This window comes from Cervus elaphus, chromosome 6 (assembly GCF_910594005.1).
Source record: "Cervus elaphus chromosome 6, mCerEla1.1, whole genome shotgun sequence".
Taxonomy (NCBI): domain Eukaryota; kingdom Metazoa; phylum Chordata; class Mammalia; order Artiodactyla; family Cervidae; genus Cervus; species Cervus elaphus.
Genome location: NC_057820.1, coordinates 46183347 through 46200214, shown reverse-complemented (window position 1 = coordinate 46200214; position 16868 = coordinate 46183347). Strand labels below are relative to the sequence as shown.

At 44.4% G+C, this 16868-nt stretch overlaps 1 protein-coding gene across 6 annotated transcripts in view; it reads right to left on the bottom strand.

The window, feature by feature from the left end:
• LNX1 (ligand of numb-protein X 1) overlaps positions 1-16868 on the bottom strand; it is a 185320-nt gene that overhangs the window by 39981 nt on the left and 128471 nt on the right. For all 6 annotated transcript variants that reach the window (XM_043906755.1, XM_043906757.1, XM_043906756.1 and 3 more), the window contains 2 exons: positions 992-1230; positions 350-502 (listed from right to left, as the gene is read on the bottom strand). In XM_043906755.1, the coding sequence (XP_043762690.1) occupies positions 350-502; positions 992-1230 (392 nt within the window). The remainder of the gene's footprint in view (positions 1-349; positions 503-991; positions 1231-16868) is intronic.

The following is a 16868-nucleotide window of genomic DNA, read 5'->3' as shown; positions in this document are numbered from 1 at the left end:
CAGTAGGGACTTTCCTGATGGTCCAGTCATTGGGAATCTGCCTTCCAATGCAGGGGATGACCCCTGGTTTAGGAACTAAGATCGCATGTGTGGTGGAGCAACTACGACCATGCGGAAGTAGAGAAGCACGTAAGCCGCAACAAGTACCCAATGTAGCCAGAAGAATAAGGAGGGGGAGTAATTTCTGCTTTTGGTTACTTATATAAGAAGTAGGGTAATCAAGGTAAAAAATATTTATGCCCTTGGGAAGAGAGGTGTCATAGAAAGTGAGGTCTAGTCCCATCGTCATCACCCCTGGAGTCATTCTGGAAGCCCAGGCCACGCCCAGCCTCATGGGGAAGTAACTTACCATCAGGGATAGTGGTGTTTTCAGAATCCTCTCGTCCCTGATCAGCTTGGCTGACAACGGTACTTCCACTCTTTGTCCTTCGAAGAACACTCAAGGCTCGGTTTATTTTTTTAAAGGATCTGCTTCTGATGGTGGATCGCTCAAAGGGCCGTGCTGAAGACAAGAGAGAAAAAGGTCTCTTTTATGGACACAGCTGGTAAGACATACAACGGAATGCAAACGGTGATTACTTCTAGATGGTGGGATGATACAATTTGCTTATCTGTATGTTCTCAGTTTTCCACAATGAAATATGGACGGTTTATTTAAAATCTGCCTGTCTTTTTTTCCTAGGCTGGATGGAATATAACAGCACTTTTCTCGAGTTGCCTGGGCGGGAAGGTATGGACGCCGCGGGAGTGATGAATCACCAGGTCTAACTTCAACTCCTTTCACCAAGTCAGATTACACACGTTTCTAATGATCTCAAGTCCTCGTGGTTTCATTTCACTTTGGAGAACTGGACTTTGGGTTGTGGCCAAAACTACCAGAACGATTTCCTCTTAAACAAAACATTTCTAGGACTGTCCACAGTGACCGTTTCACAGAGGGCAGTCCCACGGCGGAGGAGCCCATTCCCGGACAACCACCCGTTTGACTCACCCCTTGTTCGGTTGCTCCGGCCAGAGTCCAGGGGGCTGTTTGGCTGACCGTCCTCGGCTGTGGACACGTAGGCAGGGTTGTCTAGGCCAGGCTCATCTGTCATTAAGGAGACGGTGGGAACTGTGGAAATCTCTGGGGACAGTGCTGTTGCTGTGAGGCTGGTGCTGCCATCTGAGCAGCCATCCTGAGAGCGCCTCTTCCTGTCTTTAGTGAGGCCATAGTGGGAGGCACCTTTGCAGCTGCAACAAAGCCAGAAGGAGGTCAGAGAAGGCTTTTCGCACTGCTCAACTGGGCCTCTCCCAGTGCGCGGGCTTGCTGCCCTCGGGAATTGGTCTGCTCCCCCCGGCCCCCCTCTCTTTGCACATGGAGGTAAGTCAATATACACTCGCCAATCAAACGATCGAACAACTTGAGAGAACAGTTTTTAAAGTTTGTTTATTGCATTTTATTAAAACACTCTCTATCCTGGTGCCTGAAATGCAAACTGTGAGAATTGTCATGGGGTCACAAAGACTAGGGCTTGAGGCTGGCTATCTTCAACTATTTGGACGTGGTAATTCCTTCTTGCTGGGGCTTATCTTGACCATGAAAGCTCTTAGTCACCCTCTCAGTCCTTTCTTTTGGGTTTAGTTTCCCAAACCACTGAACATAAACACAAAACTCCTCCCAGATTCCATATTTAACCGTCCATGGAAATAGAATCGCCCGCATTACAAAGCCACAGGAGTTCGCTCAGCACCACGGCTCTCTGGAGGCCGGCTTGCTGGCTTCCCGTCCCCTGCCTTGGGGCTGGTCTCAGAGTGGCCAGGCCTCTGAGGCGCTGGGGATTGGGGGCTCCCATGCACTAAAAACGTGCCCGTCTCCTAACTTTGGGAGAGTAAAACAACATTCACGGTCTTTAAAAAAATAGGTCTACATCCATTCACCCTCCACATTAAAGAGCAAGCCTAAGAGCCAGGAGACCAAGGTTTGAGTTGATCTGAGTCCATATTTTTGCTGTGAATGCCCTTCCATTGTCACTAGGCAAGTCATCTCAGCTCTTCGGTAGGCTTCGATCAGAAAATGCTGATGATTTCACCCTTCCATTGTTGTGGTGAGGATGTAGCCAGCCACACCAACTTCCCAGTGGTTATGAAGGCAGAAATCAAATGGGGGAGTCCCTGTAAGAAGTGGCCATTTGCATTTAATGGATGTTAATTTATAAATTATTTTCATCAACTCATTACAGAAAACTGGATATGGTTGAGCTATTTTAGATAACACTTTGAGAGCCTCTTTGGGAGGCCTTTGATATGGCCTGAGAGAACCATAGAGTGGGTGGATAGAAGGGCCTCTGTCTGGATGGAAATCTTTGCTCTGAAATTTACCTAGCTGTGTCATCTGGGAAAATTTTGTTAACGTGGTTAAACTTTCTAATCTGCAGATACATCTTGGTTTGCTGTGAAGTCTGCTAGATATTAGGTCTTGGCAAGAGTTTAGTATCTTGCCAGATATAGAGAAAATTCTCAACAGATTGTAGCCACTTCCATAATTGAACCATCTAAGTTGCCTGTTTTATCACATTAACTTCTTTGAGATTAGGGTACATGGGGGATGGATGGGGTCCCAAAACTTCAGTTGCCAAGCTGTAGTCATGATGCAAATGCCATTGTCCGAGCATGGCAAACGTGGTCAAAGGTGTCCAGCTTGTCCCTTACATTGAGTTGCATCCACTCTTGGTACTAGGCCAACAAGTTTAAATGCTGCTCATTGCCTTAGAAAAGATTACATTGCAATTAAGCATTGAAATGAAAAGTAACTGTATAAATAGAAACTCTCAAAAACAGAGCAGTGTTACGTAAATTTGACATTGGCGAAGTAAATATTTGTCATTAGAAGGACAGCAATTTCCAATTTTCTTGTGAAGAGAGAAGCAGATGCTTTATTTGCTTAGAAAGAAAGATACCACCAAGAAGATGAAAAGTGGTGTCACATCATCCAAAAGAATGGACCTCTTTCATGCCAAACAATACAACTAGAGGGCAGGAGAGGTCTGAATGGATTTTGAAGTCTGATCTGACCAACTCATGCATTGCGAGGCTATCTTTAAGTGTTTTGGAATAATTTAACCAGTGACAGTTTTTAAAATTTTCTTGTTGGTACATAAAACATGATGCTTCTTATAATCAATGATGATGATTTTATGTGGTTTTAATATTAGTAGAAAACGACTCTGATTATACAACCCAACCTACATCTTTATCTTACAGAAGATGAAATGGGCCTCTAGCTTCTCATACTAGTTTTCCCCTCCCTGAAAGAGTGTAAGCTTCTTGCTTGAACTGGTGAGATTTTACTGTTTTGATGAGCCACTTTGGCTTTGAATTGTTCTGCTTAAAAATAGCAAAGTGGTTGATATGAGAAGCTCAAAAATTGGAAGAAACATTGTGTGATGGAAAAAATAAAAGCCAGCATGCAGTTGAGCAGCTCCAAAGTCATAAACACATGAGTGGAACACTTCTCTGTAAGCCAGCAGTCTCAGACTAGCAACACATGGGAAGGAAGTTCCTAGACTATTTTGTTGGACTAGAAACAGTCTTTCTTTTCTTGGGGCAGCAATGCTCTTCACCATGTGCCCTGCCAGAGCAGGAAATGAATCTTCCAATTGGACAAATGACCGGCAAAGGCACAAGCCATGGACTTCTGAGGGGATGGAGCATATCCCAGTGGAAAAAAGTAGCATCTTGTTCTGCTGCCACATCTGTGAGGAGGGGTAAGATATTTAAAGATCTCTGAATGCCAAGACTATGCCATTAAGAAACCACTTCTGTTTCGGATCCTTGAGGTCCCAAAGACACATTTCAGTCCAGGAAAGGAAAACATCATAAAATGGCTAAGATCACTCCCCTCTGTCCCATACCCCAGCTTCCCTTACAATAGCCAGGGAGGGTAGATTTAAACCTTCAGACTCATAAGCTTTGTATGAAAAAGGCTCTGCTAAAGCGACTCACACTTGCGTAATGTTGCTTGTTTCAGCTTCTTGGATGAGCTTGAATCTGAGGCACAGGGTGATCTATGAAGGTAGCAGCTTATACTTGCTAATTATCTCTTTCGTGTTGACTGATCCTGGGGCCTCTTGATTTACAGGCATAAGTGAGGGGAGGAGGGGGAAAGAGCTGATTAGCCTTGGCCGATACAGGAACATATGCTGAACCCTGGGTTGTGTTCAAAGCAAACAGGATTTATTCTCCCTTTAGTTATCCTGAGTATTAAGTACTCTCAGGTGGTGATGGGTGACAGCCATGAACTTGAAGGATGAATACAAGGAACGTGGTAAACCATTTTTCAACCACTTTGGATATGCCATCTGTTTAAAGCAGCTCTGAAGATCAGTTTTCTTAATAACAGAGTTGAGATCCTGAGCTCCTATATCAAAGTGAACGGAGGCAAATCTATCTTGATATAAAAATGCTGACACTGGGGGCATGTGCCATGGAATTTTTGTCTTTTCTGCAAGGGAGAGGCGGAAGTAGGAAGAGAAAACGAACCTCCTTCTTGCAAAAATTCCTGGGTCCGTGAGCTCACTGCTCATGGGGGTGGACTGGAAGCAGGTTGGACCTCTGGTGTACTTTACAGATTCTGATGGGCTCAGAGCTCAGCACAAGTGCGTTTGCAGGAGAGGCCCCTTTCTGATGACAGAATAAAAGAGGTCCTTGGGAAATCAAGCCTCAGTACACTCATTGTAACAGTCTGGGTTAGTGTATCACCTCTCTTTGATGCTGCAACTTCCCTCACATTCTTTCTCAGTTCACTTCTGAATTCGGTAAACACTGAATCTGCTCTCAAATTGAGTTCATGAATTGCTCAGTCTGCTCTTACTTTAAACCAGGGCTTGCAAACTCATACGCTAATCAGGCCAGGTGGGGATGGGGGGCGGGGGTGGTTGTGGTGAGCAGTGCTATTCCATTTCAAAAGTGCAGCGGGCAACCCTACAGACCTCCTGAGTGTTGCTTCAAGAACACCAGCCCAAGAGCAATTAGTCAAGAAGTGAAAGTTGCCAGATTGGAAAGGAAAAGGGAAACTGTCACTGTTTGCAACGCCATATTATATATAGAAACCCTCAAAGACTAGGAAAAAAAAAACAAAAAAAACCCCCAAAAAACCTCACTACAATTTTCCTGAACAAATTCAGCAAAGTTGCAGGATGTAAAATCAATACAGAAATGTTTGTTGCATTTCTATACAAAATCAATACACAAATATTTGTTGCATTTCTATACACTAACAAAGAACTATCAGAAAGGGAAATTTTAAAAAAATCCCACTTACAATTGCATGAAAAATACCTAGGGATTTGACCAAGGAAGCAAAAGGTCTGTACACTGAAAACTGTAAGATGTTGATAAAAGAAATTAAGATGACACAAACAAATGGAAAGATATTGTGTGCTCATGGATTGGAAAATATCATTAAAATGTCCATACTACACAAATCAATCTACAGATTCAATGTAATTCTTATCAAAACTCCAATGGCATTTTTCACAGTAATAAACATTCCTATAATTTGTGGAGAACCACAAAAGACCCCAAATAGACAAAGCAATCTTAAGAATGAAGAGCAAAGCTGGAGGCATCATGCTCCTTGATATCAATCTATATTACAAAGCTATAGTAGTCAAAATAGTATGATATTGGCAAAAAACCCAGATGTAAATTGCTGGAACAGAATAGGGAGTCAAGAAATAAACCCACACACAGATGGCCAATTATGACAAAGGAGTAAAGGCTATATGATGGGGAAGGGACAGTCTCTTCGGTAAATGGTGTTAGGAAAACTGTACGGCCACATGTGAAAGAATGAAACTGGACCCCTATCTTACGCTACACACCAAAGTTAACTCAAATGGGTTACAGACAAATGTATGAACTGATATCATAAACCTCCTAAAAGAAAACAGATGATAAGCTCCTTGATATTGGTCTTGCAGATGATTGTTTGAATCGGACACTAAAAGCAGAAAAAAGCAAAAATAAATGGATAAACTAAAAAGATTTTGCACAAAAAAGGAAACCATCAACAAAATAAGACAACTACTAAATGGAAAAAATATTTGCAAATCATATCTCATAAGAAATTAATATTGAAAATATAATAAGAATCTACACAGCTCAATAGCAAAAAACCCCAATATGACTTAAAAAACAGGAAGATCTGAAGAGACATTTTTCCACACAAGACACACAGGTGACCAATAGGTACATGAAAAGATGCTCAACATCACTCTCTTGTCAGGGAAATGCAAATTGAAATCACAATGATATATCCTCACACCTGTTAAGACAAGATACAAGAGATCACAAGTGTTGGTGAAGATGTGGAGAAAAGGGAACCTGTGTGCACTTCTGGCAGGAACATAAATTGGTGCGGCCACTATGGAGCACAGTAGGGGGGCTTCAAAATGTTAAAAATAGACTGCCACATGATCCACCATTTCCACTTGGTATTTATTTGAAGAAACTGAAAATACTAGCTGGAAAAGATATATGCACCCCCATATTTATTGCAGCATTATTTATAGTAATCAAGGCATGGAACAACCCAAGTGCCCTCTGAAGGATAAATAATTGTGTGTGTGTATATATATATATACAGGGCTTCCGTAGTGGCTCAGACAGTCAAGAATACACTTGCAATGTGGGAGACCTGGGTTCGATCCTGGGGTTGGGAAGATCCCCTGGTGAAGGGAAATGCTACCCACTCCAGTATTCTGGCCTAGAGAATCCCCATGGACAGAGGAGCCTGGTGGGCTACAGTAATTGTGTGTGTGTGTATATATATATATATATATATATATACACATATATGGAATATTATTCAACCATAAAAAAGAATGAAATCTTGCCATTTGCAAAACATGGATGGACCTTAAAGCCATTATGCTAAGTGAGATAAATCAGATAGAAAGACAAGTATTGTTTGATCTCACTTATATGTGGATGCTGAAGCTGAAACTCCAATACTTTGGCCACCTCATGCGCAGAGTTGACTCATTGGAAAAGACCCTGATGCTGGGAGGGATTGGAGGCAGGAGGAGAAGGGGACGACAGAGGATGAGATGGCTGGATGGCATCACCGACTTGATGGACATGAGTTTGAGTAAACTCCGGGAGTTTGTGATGGACAGGGAGGCCTGGCGTGCTGTGATTCATGGGGTCGCAAAGAGTCGGACACGACTGAGAGACTGAACTGCACTGAACTGAACTGATATGTGGAATCTTAAAACAAAAGTAAGCTCATACAGATTGGTGATTGACAGAGTCAACCAGAGGGAGTGGGAGATAGGGGAGGGAATTCGATGAAGATGGTCAAAATGTCCAAACTTCTTGCTATAACTAAGTACTTGGGAGGTAATGTACAACATGGTAAACACAATTAACACTGTTGTATGTTATATATGAAAAGTCCTAAGAGAGTAAATCCTAAGAATTTTCATCAGGAAATTTTTTCTTTTCCATTTCTTTAATCTTATATCTATATGAGAAGATGAATGTTCAGTAAACTTTGTAGTCATCATTTCATGATGTATGTTGAGTCAAATAATTATGTTGCATGCCTTAAACTTAACAGTGCTATATATCAATTGTATCTTCATAAAACTGGAAGAAAAATGTAAGAGTGGTACAGTATCATTAGAGCAAACAATTTTGAAGCCTAAATCTCAGTTTTTAATGTGAAATCTCTTCATTTTTAAAAGTTGGCAACAAATTCAAAACTTTTCAGACCATTTTGTGGGCCAAACAAAACACATCTGTAGGCCAGATCTATCTCAAGGGATGACAAATTCCAGCCTTTGGGAATAGGAAAAAAAAAAAAAAAACCTGCCAATGTGTGTAAGTCAGACCCATTTCTCTTTCAGTCCTCCGGAAGCAACTCAACCTTCCTCTCACTCCCCCGCTGAGCTCTCTCGCTCCCTCCCCACTTTTGTGGGGGTGTGTGCATGTGCAGGCACAGAGAACATGGCCTCAGATGGGGCTTCCCTTTCAACATTTGCCCCAGCCCCATTCCTGATCCCAGTCAGAGAAGGGGATGCTCCCAACTGCCTTCCACTCATGGGAGAGCTCGTCATGTGCCGGAAGTTACAGCGTCAAGCAAAAGGACACGTTCAACTCAAACGGATGAATTCTTTCTTTCAGGCCAAGAGAATCGAGATTGGGAGCTCTGGAGGGAAGCGAGTTTCCCTGCTAACAGCTGGGTCTTAGGCTCAGCTGCTCGATTGAACAGGATGAATAATTCAAGCTTTACTCAAAGTGGGGTCCCTGGGGCCAGGTTGGGAGCCCCTTGCAGGAGGACATGATTGCTATCAGAGACCCACAGCCTCTCCTTGGTGTCCTTGGACAAGGTGTCTGGGAGATGGGCCACTGGCAGCCTCAAGGAATCCACCCACACTGCTCCAGCTCAGAAAGAGTCTGTGTCAGGATGCTGGTGACCCAGAGGCTGAGGATGGGCCTTGGTCATGTGGCTGGCTCCCAACTCCATCTCTAGGGCCCCCATCCTGGCCCTCCTGACACCTCCAGGGCTTTTCAACACATTCCAGTCCATCTCCCTGCTCCCATTCTTGCCCCTCCTCCCCATCATCCAATCCATCCTAAACACAACCACATCAACACAATTTCTTTTCTCAAAAATTTCCCATGGAAGTATTTCCTACTGCTTATAGGATCAAGTCCTGGCTCCCCAGGTTGAAGTTTTTTTTCCCAGGGCCATCTCTGGGCCCTGGATTTAGAAAAGGCAGAGGAACCAGAGATCAAATTGCCAACATCCACTGGATCATCGAGAAAGCAAGAGAGTTCCAGAAAAACATCTACTTCTGCTTTATTGACTACGCCAAAGTCTTTGACTGTGTGGATCACAATAAACTGGAAAATTCTTAAAGAGATGGGAATACCAGACCACCTGACCTGCCTCCTGAGAAATCTGTATGCAGGTCAGGAAGCAACAGTTAGAACTGGACATGGAACAACAGACTGGTTCCAAATAAGAAAATGAGTACATCAAGGCTGTATATTGTCACCCTGCTTATTTAACTTAAATGCAGAGTACATCATGAGAAACACTGGGCTGGATGAAGCACAAGCTGGAATCAAGATTGCCGGGAGAAATATAAATAACCTCAGATATGCAGATGACACTACCCTTATGGCAGAGAGTGAAGAACTAAAGAGCCTCTTGATGAAAATGAAAGAGGAGAGTGAAAAAGTTGGCTTAAAACTCAGCATTCAGAAAACTAAGATCATGGCATCTGGTCCCATCACTTCATGGCAAATAGATGGGGAAACAATGGAAACAGTGAGAAACTTTAAATTTGGGGGCTCCAAAATCTGCAGATGGTGACGGCAGTCATGAAATTAAAAGACGCTTACTCCTTGGAAGAAAAGTTATGACCAACCTAGACAGCATATTAAAAAGCAGAGACATTACTTTGTCAACAAAGGTCTGTCTAGTCAAGGCTATGATTTTTCCAGTGGTCATGTATGGATGTGAGAGTTGGACTATAAAGAAAGCTGAGCGCCGAAGAATTGATGCTTTTGAACTGTGGTGTTGGAGAAGACTCTTGAGAGTCCCTCGGACTGCAAGGAGATCCAACCAGTCCATCCTAAAGGAAATCAGTCCTGAATATTATTCATTGGAAGGACTGATGCTGAAGCTGAAACTCCAATACTTTGGTCACCTGATGCGAAGAGCTGACTCATTAGAAAAGACCCTGATGCTGGGAAAGATTGAAGGCGGGAGGAGAAGGGGACAACAGAGGATGAGATGGTTGGATGGCATGACCAATTCGATGGATGTGAGTTTGAGTAAGCTCCAGGAGTTGGTGATGGACAGGAAAGCCTGGCGTGCTGCAGTCCATGGGGTCACAAAGAGTCGGACATGACTGAGTGACTGAACTGAGCTGATCTCCGAGCTGTGTTGATCATGGCCTCATGATAGGGTCTGGCAACCCAGAAAGGGGCTGGGAAGAGCTAACATCTACTGGACTACCGTGTACTCTGCGTTACATTTCACAAATGTGGTCTTAGGCTCAGCTAAAACCTTGTTAAACCCTCCCAGTGGCTCCAGCTGTCAAGTCAGTTAAACCACCTCCACTCTGCAGATGAGGATATGAAAACTTGGATAAAGCCTTCTTCCCTTCTAGCTGTCAGAGTGAGGCTGGGGCTTGTATCCAAGTTGTGGGGTCCTTGCTTTCTCCCCTCCTGTGGCCTGGCCTCCAGCCTGGAGCTCACCCTACACCCCAGACTCCTGGTGTGCAGTCAGATTCCTGACCGCTCATGCCACATTCTCACTCTCAACAGGCATCTGAAACCTAACACATCCAAACACCCCAACCTCCCTGCCAAACCAGCTCTTCCCGCCTCTTCTCTGTTTTACCTTACATCCTTCTCATTGTTCAGACCCCAAACTCCTGAGTCAGCACTGATTCCTTTCTTTTTCCCAGTCCTACAAATATAATGAAGCCAGATTTATCCAGAATCCAAATGCTTTTCATCACTTCTACCAGCACGGCCCTAGTCTGTGCTGCCATCATCAAAGCCTGGATTACTACAACAGGCTGCTGAGAGGTCTTTCTACTTCTGCACTCACTCCCCTCCCCTGTTCATTCTCAACAGGGCAGCAGTGTCATCCCTGTAAAACAGCTCTCCATGTTACTAAAACACAAGGCCCTCAGAACAGCCCACTGGGCCCTGTATTCTCTCTGTCTTACTTTGGTCCTCCTCTCCATCTCCCGCTCAGCTGGCCTCCTGTTGGCTCTCACCCTTGCCCGGCACGTGCCTGCCTCCCGGACCGTGCATTTCCACTCCTGCCGTCTGTCTGGAACGCATGCTTCAGATGCCCTCCTGCTCTGCTCCCTCAGCCCTTGGGTGGGTCTGTGATTGAAGCCCACCTTCCCTGAGAGCCCTTTTTCAAGCAGCAGCTTTTTCCCTGGCACATTCTAACCCTTCTTATTTTTCTACCCTACTTCTCTCCTCTCTGCTTATTTTGGAGTAAAAGTTCCAAAGTGGGGGGAGAGGGAGTTTAATTTCATAGTTAACCTACTGAACCAAACTTTGAAAACTTTATCCCTGTAGCATCAAAAGGGCTTCATCATATCGGTTCTTGGGAAAGAGTGAGGTCAGGGATTCCCGTGTCCCTCCTGGCTGACAGTCCAGACACACCGGCTCTGTCTCAGCTGCCTGGTCAGCTTTGGGCATGTCTGCTCCAGGAGCTGGAAGGGAATGGAGGGAAGAGCAAAGTCTTGCCCACCTGGTGACTTTCAGAGAGTCCTCATGGCCTGTAGATTTCCTCAGGCAGGCAGTCGGCAAGCATGTGTTGAATTAGACTGAAGTCTCCCTTTGGGTGTTCTATTGAAATTACCCGACTGGGAGCTGATGATCCACCCACACGGTCCTACTAACACGTAATTGTGGTTGGTTGTGATGCCTCTGCCAGGCCGCCTTTTCCCCTCAGCAAACTCATGATTCCCCTGCGCTCTGATGCGAGATGAGAAGTGAGAAGGAAGGGGAAAAAGTGAGATCTTTAACCTTCTTTCTCTTTCCCATACTTCCCTGATAACTCTAATAGGATTCTATTGGATCTGGGTTTTAAAACCATTCTGTACATAGGAGGAATAAACAATTGCCATATGCCTTCTTTTGGTGGATTATGCTGCTACAATGGGATGAGTGATTTTGAATACTAATACTTTGTTTTTTCATTCAGTGAGCACTTATGGAGGACCTCCTGAAAAAGAGAGCAGAGTGATGTGGAAAAAGCTCAGGCTTTCATGTTTAAAACATCTGGGTATGAATCCTAGGTCTGCACCACCAGCTCTGCGACTGTGGACAAGTTCCGTGACTTCTTTCAGCCTTTCCCAGATGTTGGTAAAGAATCTGCCTACAATGCAGGAGACCTGGGTTTGAATATTCTTGCCTGGAGAATTCCTTGGAAAGATGAGCCTGGTGGGCTACAGTCCATGGGGTCGCAAAAAGTCAGACACAGCTGAGCAACTAACACTTTCACTTTTCACCTTCCCAGATGTAAAATGGGCTCAGTGTTTATTTATAGTAAGATTTACAGATCCATGCCAAGACCCTAACAGTACCTGGAATATACTAGCAACTCAATAAGCAGTAATCAGCATGATTATTGTATGTCAAGCATAATGTTAGGCCCTATGGTTGCAAAGAAACATATTATACAGTTTATGCCTACGAGGAGACTGATATGAAAACACAAAACTGCCATGTTATGAGAGAGAGATGGGGGTACGAGCCAACTGTTGGAAAAACTCAGAGAAGGGGGCCACTTACTCTCTGCGGGTAATTCATTATCAAGGGGTAATCAGGGAAGGTGTCCCAGCAGAGGTGATATCTGAGCTGAGTCTAGGAAAGTGAGTGACATTGTTCTGGCAGACTAGGTGTGAATGCCACGTTTAAAGACCCCAAGGATGCAAGTGCATGGGAGGATTACTGTGTTTGGTGCAGATCTTATCCCTTGAGACATTGATGGAGAAAAACAGAACTGAAGTGAGGCCAAAGAAGAAGACAAATGCCGGCAGTGGTGTTGAGGAGAAAGCCCAGGGTACCTGACCAGTCATCTGTTGCCACCTCTGGAGTTTAGTGGGGCTAAAGCCGTGCCTGTGGGCGCAGGGGACTAGGGCATTGAGAAGTCTGATGCCAATACAGGAGAGGGATGAAGGTGACAGTGGAAGGCTCAAAGTCACCCCCTCACAGAGGCTCCCTCACCCTCTGTTTGAAGTGGATCTTCTCTTCCCCCAGCACTCGCTTTCAATTCCCAGCACTGAACATCTTTGGAAATGATTCTGTATGTTTACTTGCTTCCTTTTTAAATCACTGTCTGTCTCCCCCCAAAAGTAAGAGTCCAGCATGTCTTGCTCACCACTAAATCCTCAGCACACCACACAGTGCTCAGAGACTTGGGGTCAGCCATGTGTCAGAGCAGTCTGAGAGATTCTGGAAACAGCTATGTTTCTTTCTTACTCCCTCTATTAGATGCTTTCTGTTTATACTTTTAATTATGTTGACATAGATGTATTTTTTATTGATTTTATGGAGGTACAATAAACACATTATAATCAGTTTCAGGTACACAACATAAGGATTTGATATTTTTATATTGTAAAATCATCACCACAATAAGTCTACCTAACATTCATGGTTAAATTTTTCTCTTTTGATGAGCACTTTAAAGATCTATTGTGTGTGTGCTCAGTTGTGTCTGACTCTTTGAGACTCTATGGACTGTACCCGCTAAGTTCCTCCGTCCCTGGGATTCTCCAGGCAAGAAGACCGGAGTGGGTTGCCATTTCCTCCTGCAGGGGATCTTCCTGACCCAGGGACCAAACCAGGCTCTCCTGCATTGCAGGCAGATTCTTTACCACCAGCACCACCTTGGAAGCCCCTAAAATCTATTGGGTTGGCCAAAAAGTGAATTTGAGTTTTTCCACACATTCTTATAGAAAAATCCAAATGAACTTTTTGGCCAATCCAATACTTTCTTAGCAACTTTCAAATATGTAATGCAGATTGTATATACCATGCTGTATGCTACATCCCCATGACTTATTTTATAACTCTGAAGATTGTAGCTTTTGACACCCTTCACACATTTTGCCTAGCTTTTACCCCCTGCCTCTGGCAACCACCGATTGGTTCTCCGTATCTGAGTCTTGTTTTTGCTTTTTAAGTTTCCACACATAGGCTCATGGGATATGCCTTACTCTGTCTTATTTCTCTTAGCATAATACCCTATCTATATATTTTTATGCTCCTTTTATTAGATGCTTTTTGTTTATACGTTTAATCATGCTGACACAGATATGTTTCTACTGTTGCAGGCTGCCTTCTTCTTTTTGGAGGAAGACAGGCTGTGTTTTTAAAATATGTGATAATATTTTATAATTTTTAAAATGCAAGACAGTGGAAATCTTTATTATGTTTGGGATAAAAATAAACACATCAGTCATCTTCTAAATCAGGCCCACTTGGGCTCCATGAGCCCGCCCTCTAAGAGAACCCGCCCTTGCTAATTAAGTCCTGATCACTTTACTTGGAAAGACTCAAGTAACAATAATATAACTTCTATTAATATGACTCCTCTAGTTTTCGGCAGGTAGATCCTAAGCACTGCAACTTTTTTGGGCATTTTCTTTGTTAGATTGGATAATTCTATATTTCACTTATTATACCTGCAGCTTCTTAACTAATCTCTGGTTTAAGGATATTAGGTAAAGTCATTCTTCTTTCTTTGGATTGCTTTTTTTCCTCTAGGTTAAAATGCATGTTCCCTGGGATTGAATTACAGGGTGACTCATGAAGCTACGAGAAACCATACATAGAAAAGTCATTAGCACCATTGTATACTCATGGGTAAAGCCAACATTGGTTAATAAGTGAAAGAGGTCATCAGCTGGACAAGCCTACCATCTGGGAGTCAGCTTAGACCCTGGGTATGAACTTGAGCCTGAAAGGCCCTCACCCCGCAGGACCAAGGGATTTCTTAACATCACCACGAACCACGCACTTCTTCCTCTCATTAGCTTCTTTCTTCTGCCTCCAAACCACAGGGGAGAACATCCCCAGTGATTCCAACCACCCTTGCCTGCCTTGTTAATGAATCCCAGGAAGGGAAATTTAAAACAAACTGGAGAGTGACTTGGAAGCACGGGCCAAGCTTTGGGCAACTGGAGCCCCAGTTTCCTGGGCCTGGTGAGGTGGGGAAAGGGGCAGGGTGCGCTTACAGTGTAATCGGCTCCACAAACAAATGGGCCAGTGACAACGAAGCCGGCACACGTGACTCAGTTTACCAAAGATATGTTCCTGTGATCTGACGACCTGGTGCTCTGCAGTCACGAGAGACAGCTGGCCCTTCTCTGCACGGCGTCTATTTTTATTTAGGCAGGGAAAGGCAGACATTCTCTTATGGAATGTCAATGGCTCCTTTTCTATGTTATCTGTTAGTTTGCAGGGTTAGGTCTGTCAGACAACCTGTGACTTCATCTTTTTATCCTTCGAATCTCAACTCACATATTAATAATAATTTGGAATTACAGCCAACACTTACAGTACAAAGCATATAGAATAGCACTATATAAGCTATATTATAAGCTATATGGATATAAGCTATATCCATACTAAGCACTATTCTATATGCTTTACGCATATTAATTCCTTGGTTTTCACATCATCCCAATTAGCCACTTTGCTAATAAGCAATTAAGGCATAGAGAGGTTAAATAACTTTCCCAAGGTCCCACAGTAGGCAAGTGGAGGGGCTAGGATCTGAACCCAGAGCAGGCAGGATTTTCGTTGAGGTGTGCTCCTCGTGACTGTAACATGCCCTGATCTTTGGTGGGTGACGTTTGGAGGAGACTGCAAGGTAGGAGGCAGGGAAAAGGCAGGAGGCATGAGAAGGTCCTTTATAACAGTGTACTCCACCACAGCCACTGTCTGCTGCCAGCCACTGTGTGGCTGCTAGAAGAAACACAGACAGCATGAGCTGGAAGGGTGGCCTGTTCTGATCACGTTGGCATCTTCAGGCCTGCAGTTGACAGACATGAGCGGCGAGCTTGGAGCTGCCTGCACCTTCGTTTCTGCCCTGTCAGCGGGGCCATCTGGCAGTGGCGCTCACTCGGTGGGTTGCTGGTAGAGTGAGGCACCTGCAGCGGTCCCCATGCACCCTCAGGCTCCCTGTGTTCCTGCGCTCCTTCCTCTCCAAACATAAGGGAATTATCTGAGAACAGGTGCCACCTCAAACTTCCTAACAGGCAGTGGCTTAAAACAATCTGGGCTGGGTGAGTGGGCAACTTGTGATTGATTTATTCTCCCTCTAGAGGGAGCTCTTTACTCCAGATGTTTAGATACACTCAAATACACCACATTTGTGGTGGAAAACAACTTACTAGGGGAAAAGGGGCAGACATCGCCATCCCATACCAGTAAGGAGTGCATCATCTTCTGCCCCATTAGTAACAAGTCATATCAGTAACCACTGAGCTGTCACTTGTTCCAAGCGTGGTCTTTATCACCAGGCATAGACGTGGGGCTTAGGCTAGCAAACACTGCCCCAGCAGGCTTATATTATGCCCATTTTACAGACGGGGAAAGTGAGGCTTAGAGAAGTTAAGTAGTTTATCCAAAATGACGCCGCACTAAGGCAGAGGAGCTGAGACTTGAACATAGCTCTGTCTGGGATCGTGCTGCTGATTTAAATGTGTAATGGGCTTCCCAAACGACACTGGTGGTAAGGAACCCTCCTGCCGATGCAGGAGGCATAAGAGACACAGGTTCGATCCCTGGGTTGGGAAGATCCCCTGGAGGAGAGCATGGCAACCCACTTCAGTATTCTTGCCTGGAGAATCCGCATGGACAGAGGAGCCTGGTGGGCTACAGCCCATAGGGTTGCAGAGTTGGACATGACTGAAGCGACTTAGCATGAATATGCAACTGTCAAGTTATCAGTCCTCAGTGTGGGTCAGCTGCTTCGTGGCAGTTCCCCCTCTGTTCACTTAATCCTTACCACCACCTAACAAGGTAGATACAATTATCATGCCCATGTTGCAGATGTAGAAACATAATACAAAGGTTCACTTGCCTAGGGTCAACAGCACCTATGGTGACAGGCCATCCCAGCTTGTCTTTGGACTGACTGGGTTCTTGGGATGTAGGATTTTCAGTTTCAAACCCAGGCCAGTTCCAGGCACACCAGGACAAGCTGGTCACGCCGTAAGGGGCAGAAACAGAGTTTAAGTCAGAGTCACGACTCCAAATGACACGCTCTTTACTGTGGTGTGTGTGCTAGTCACTCAGTTGTGTCCGACTCTCTGCCACCCCTTGGACCG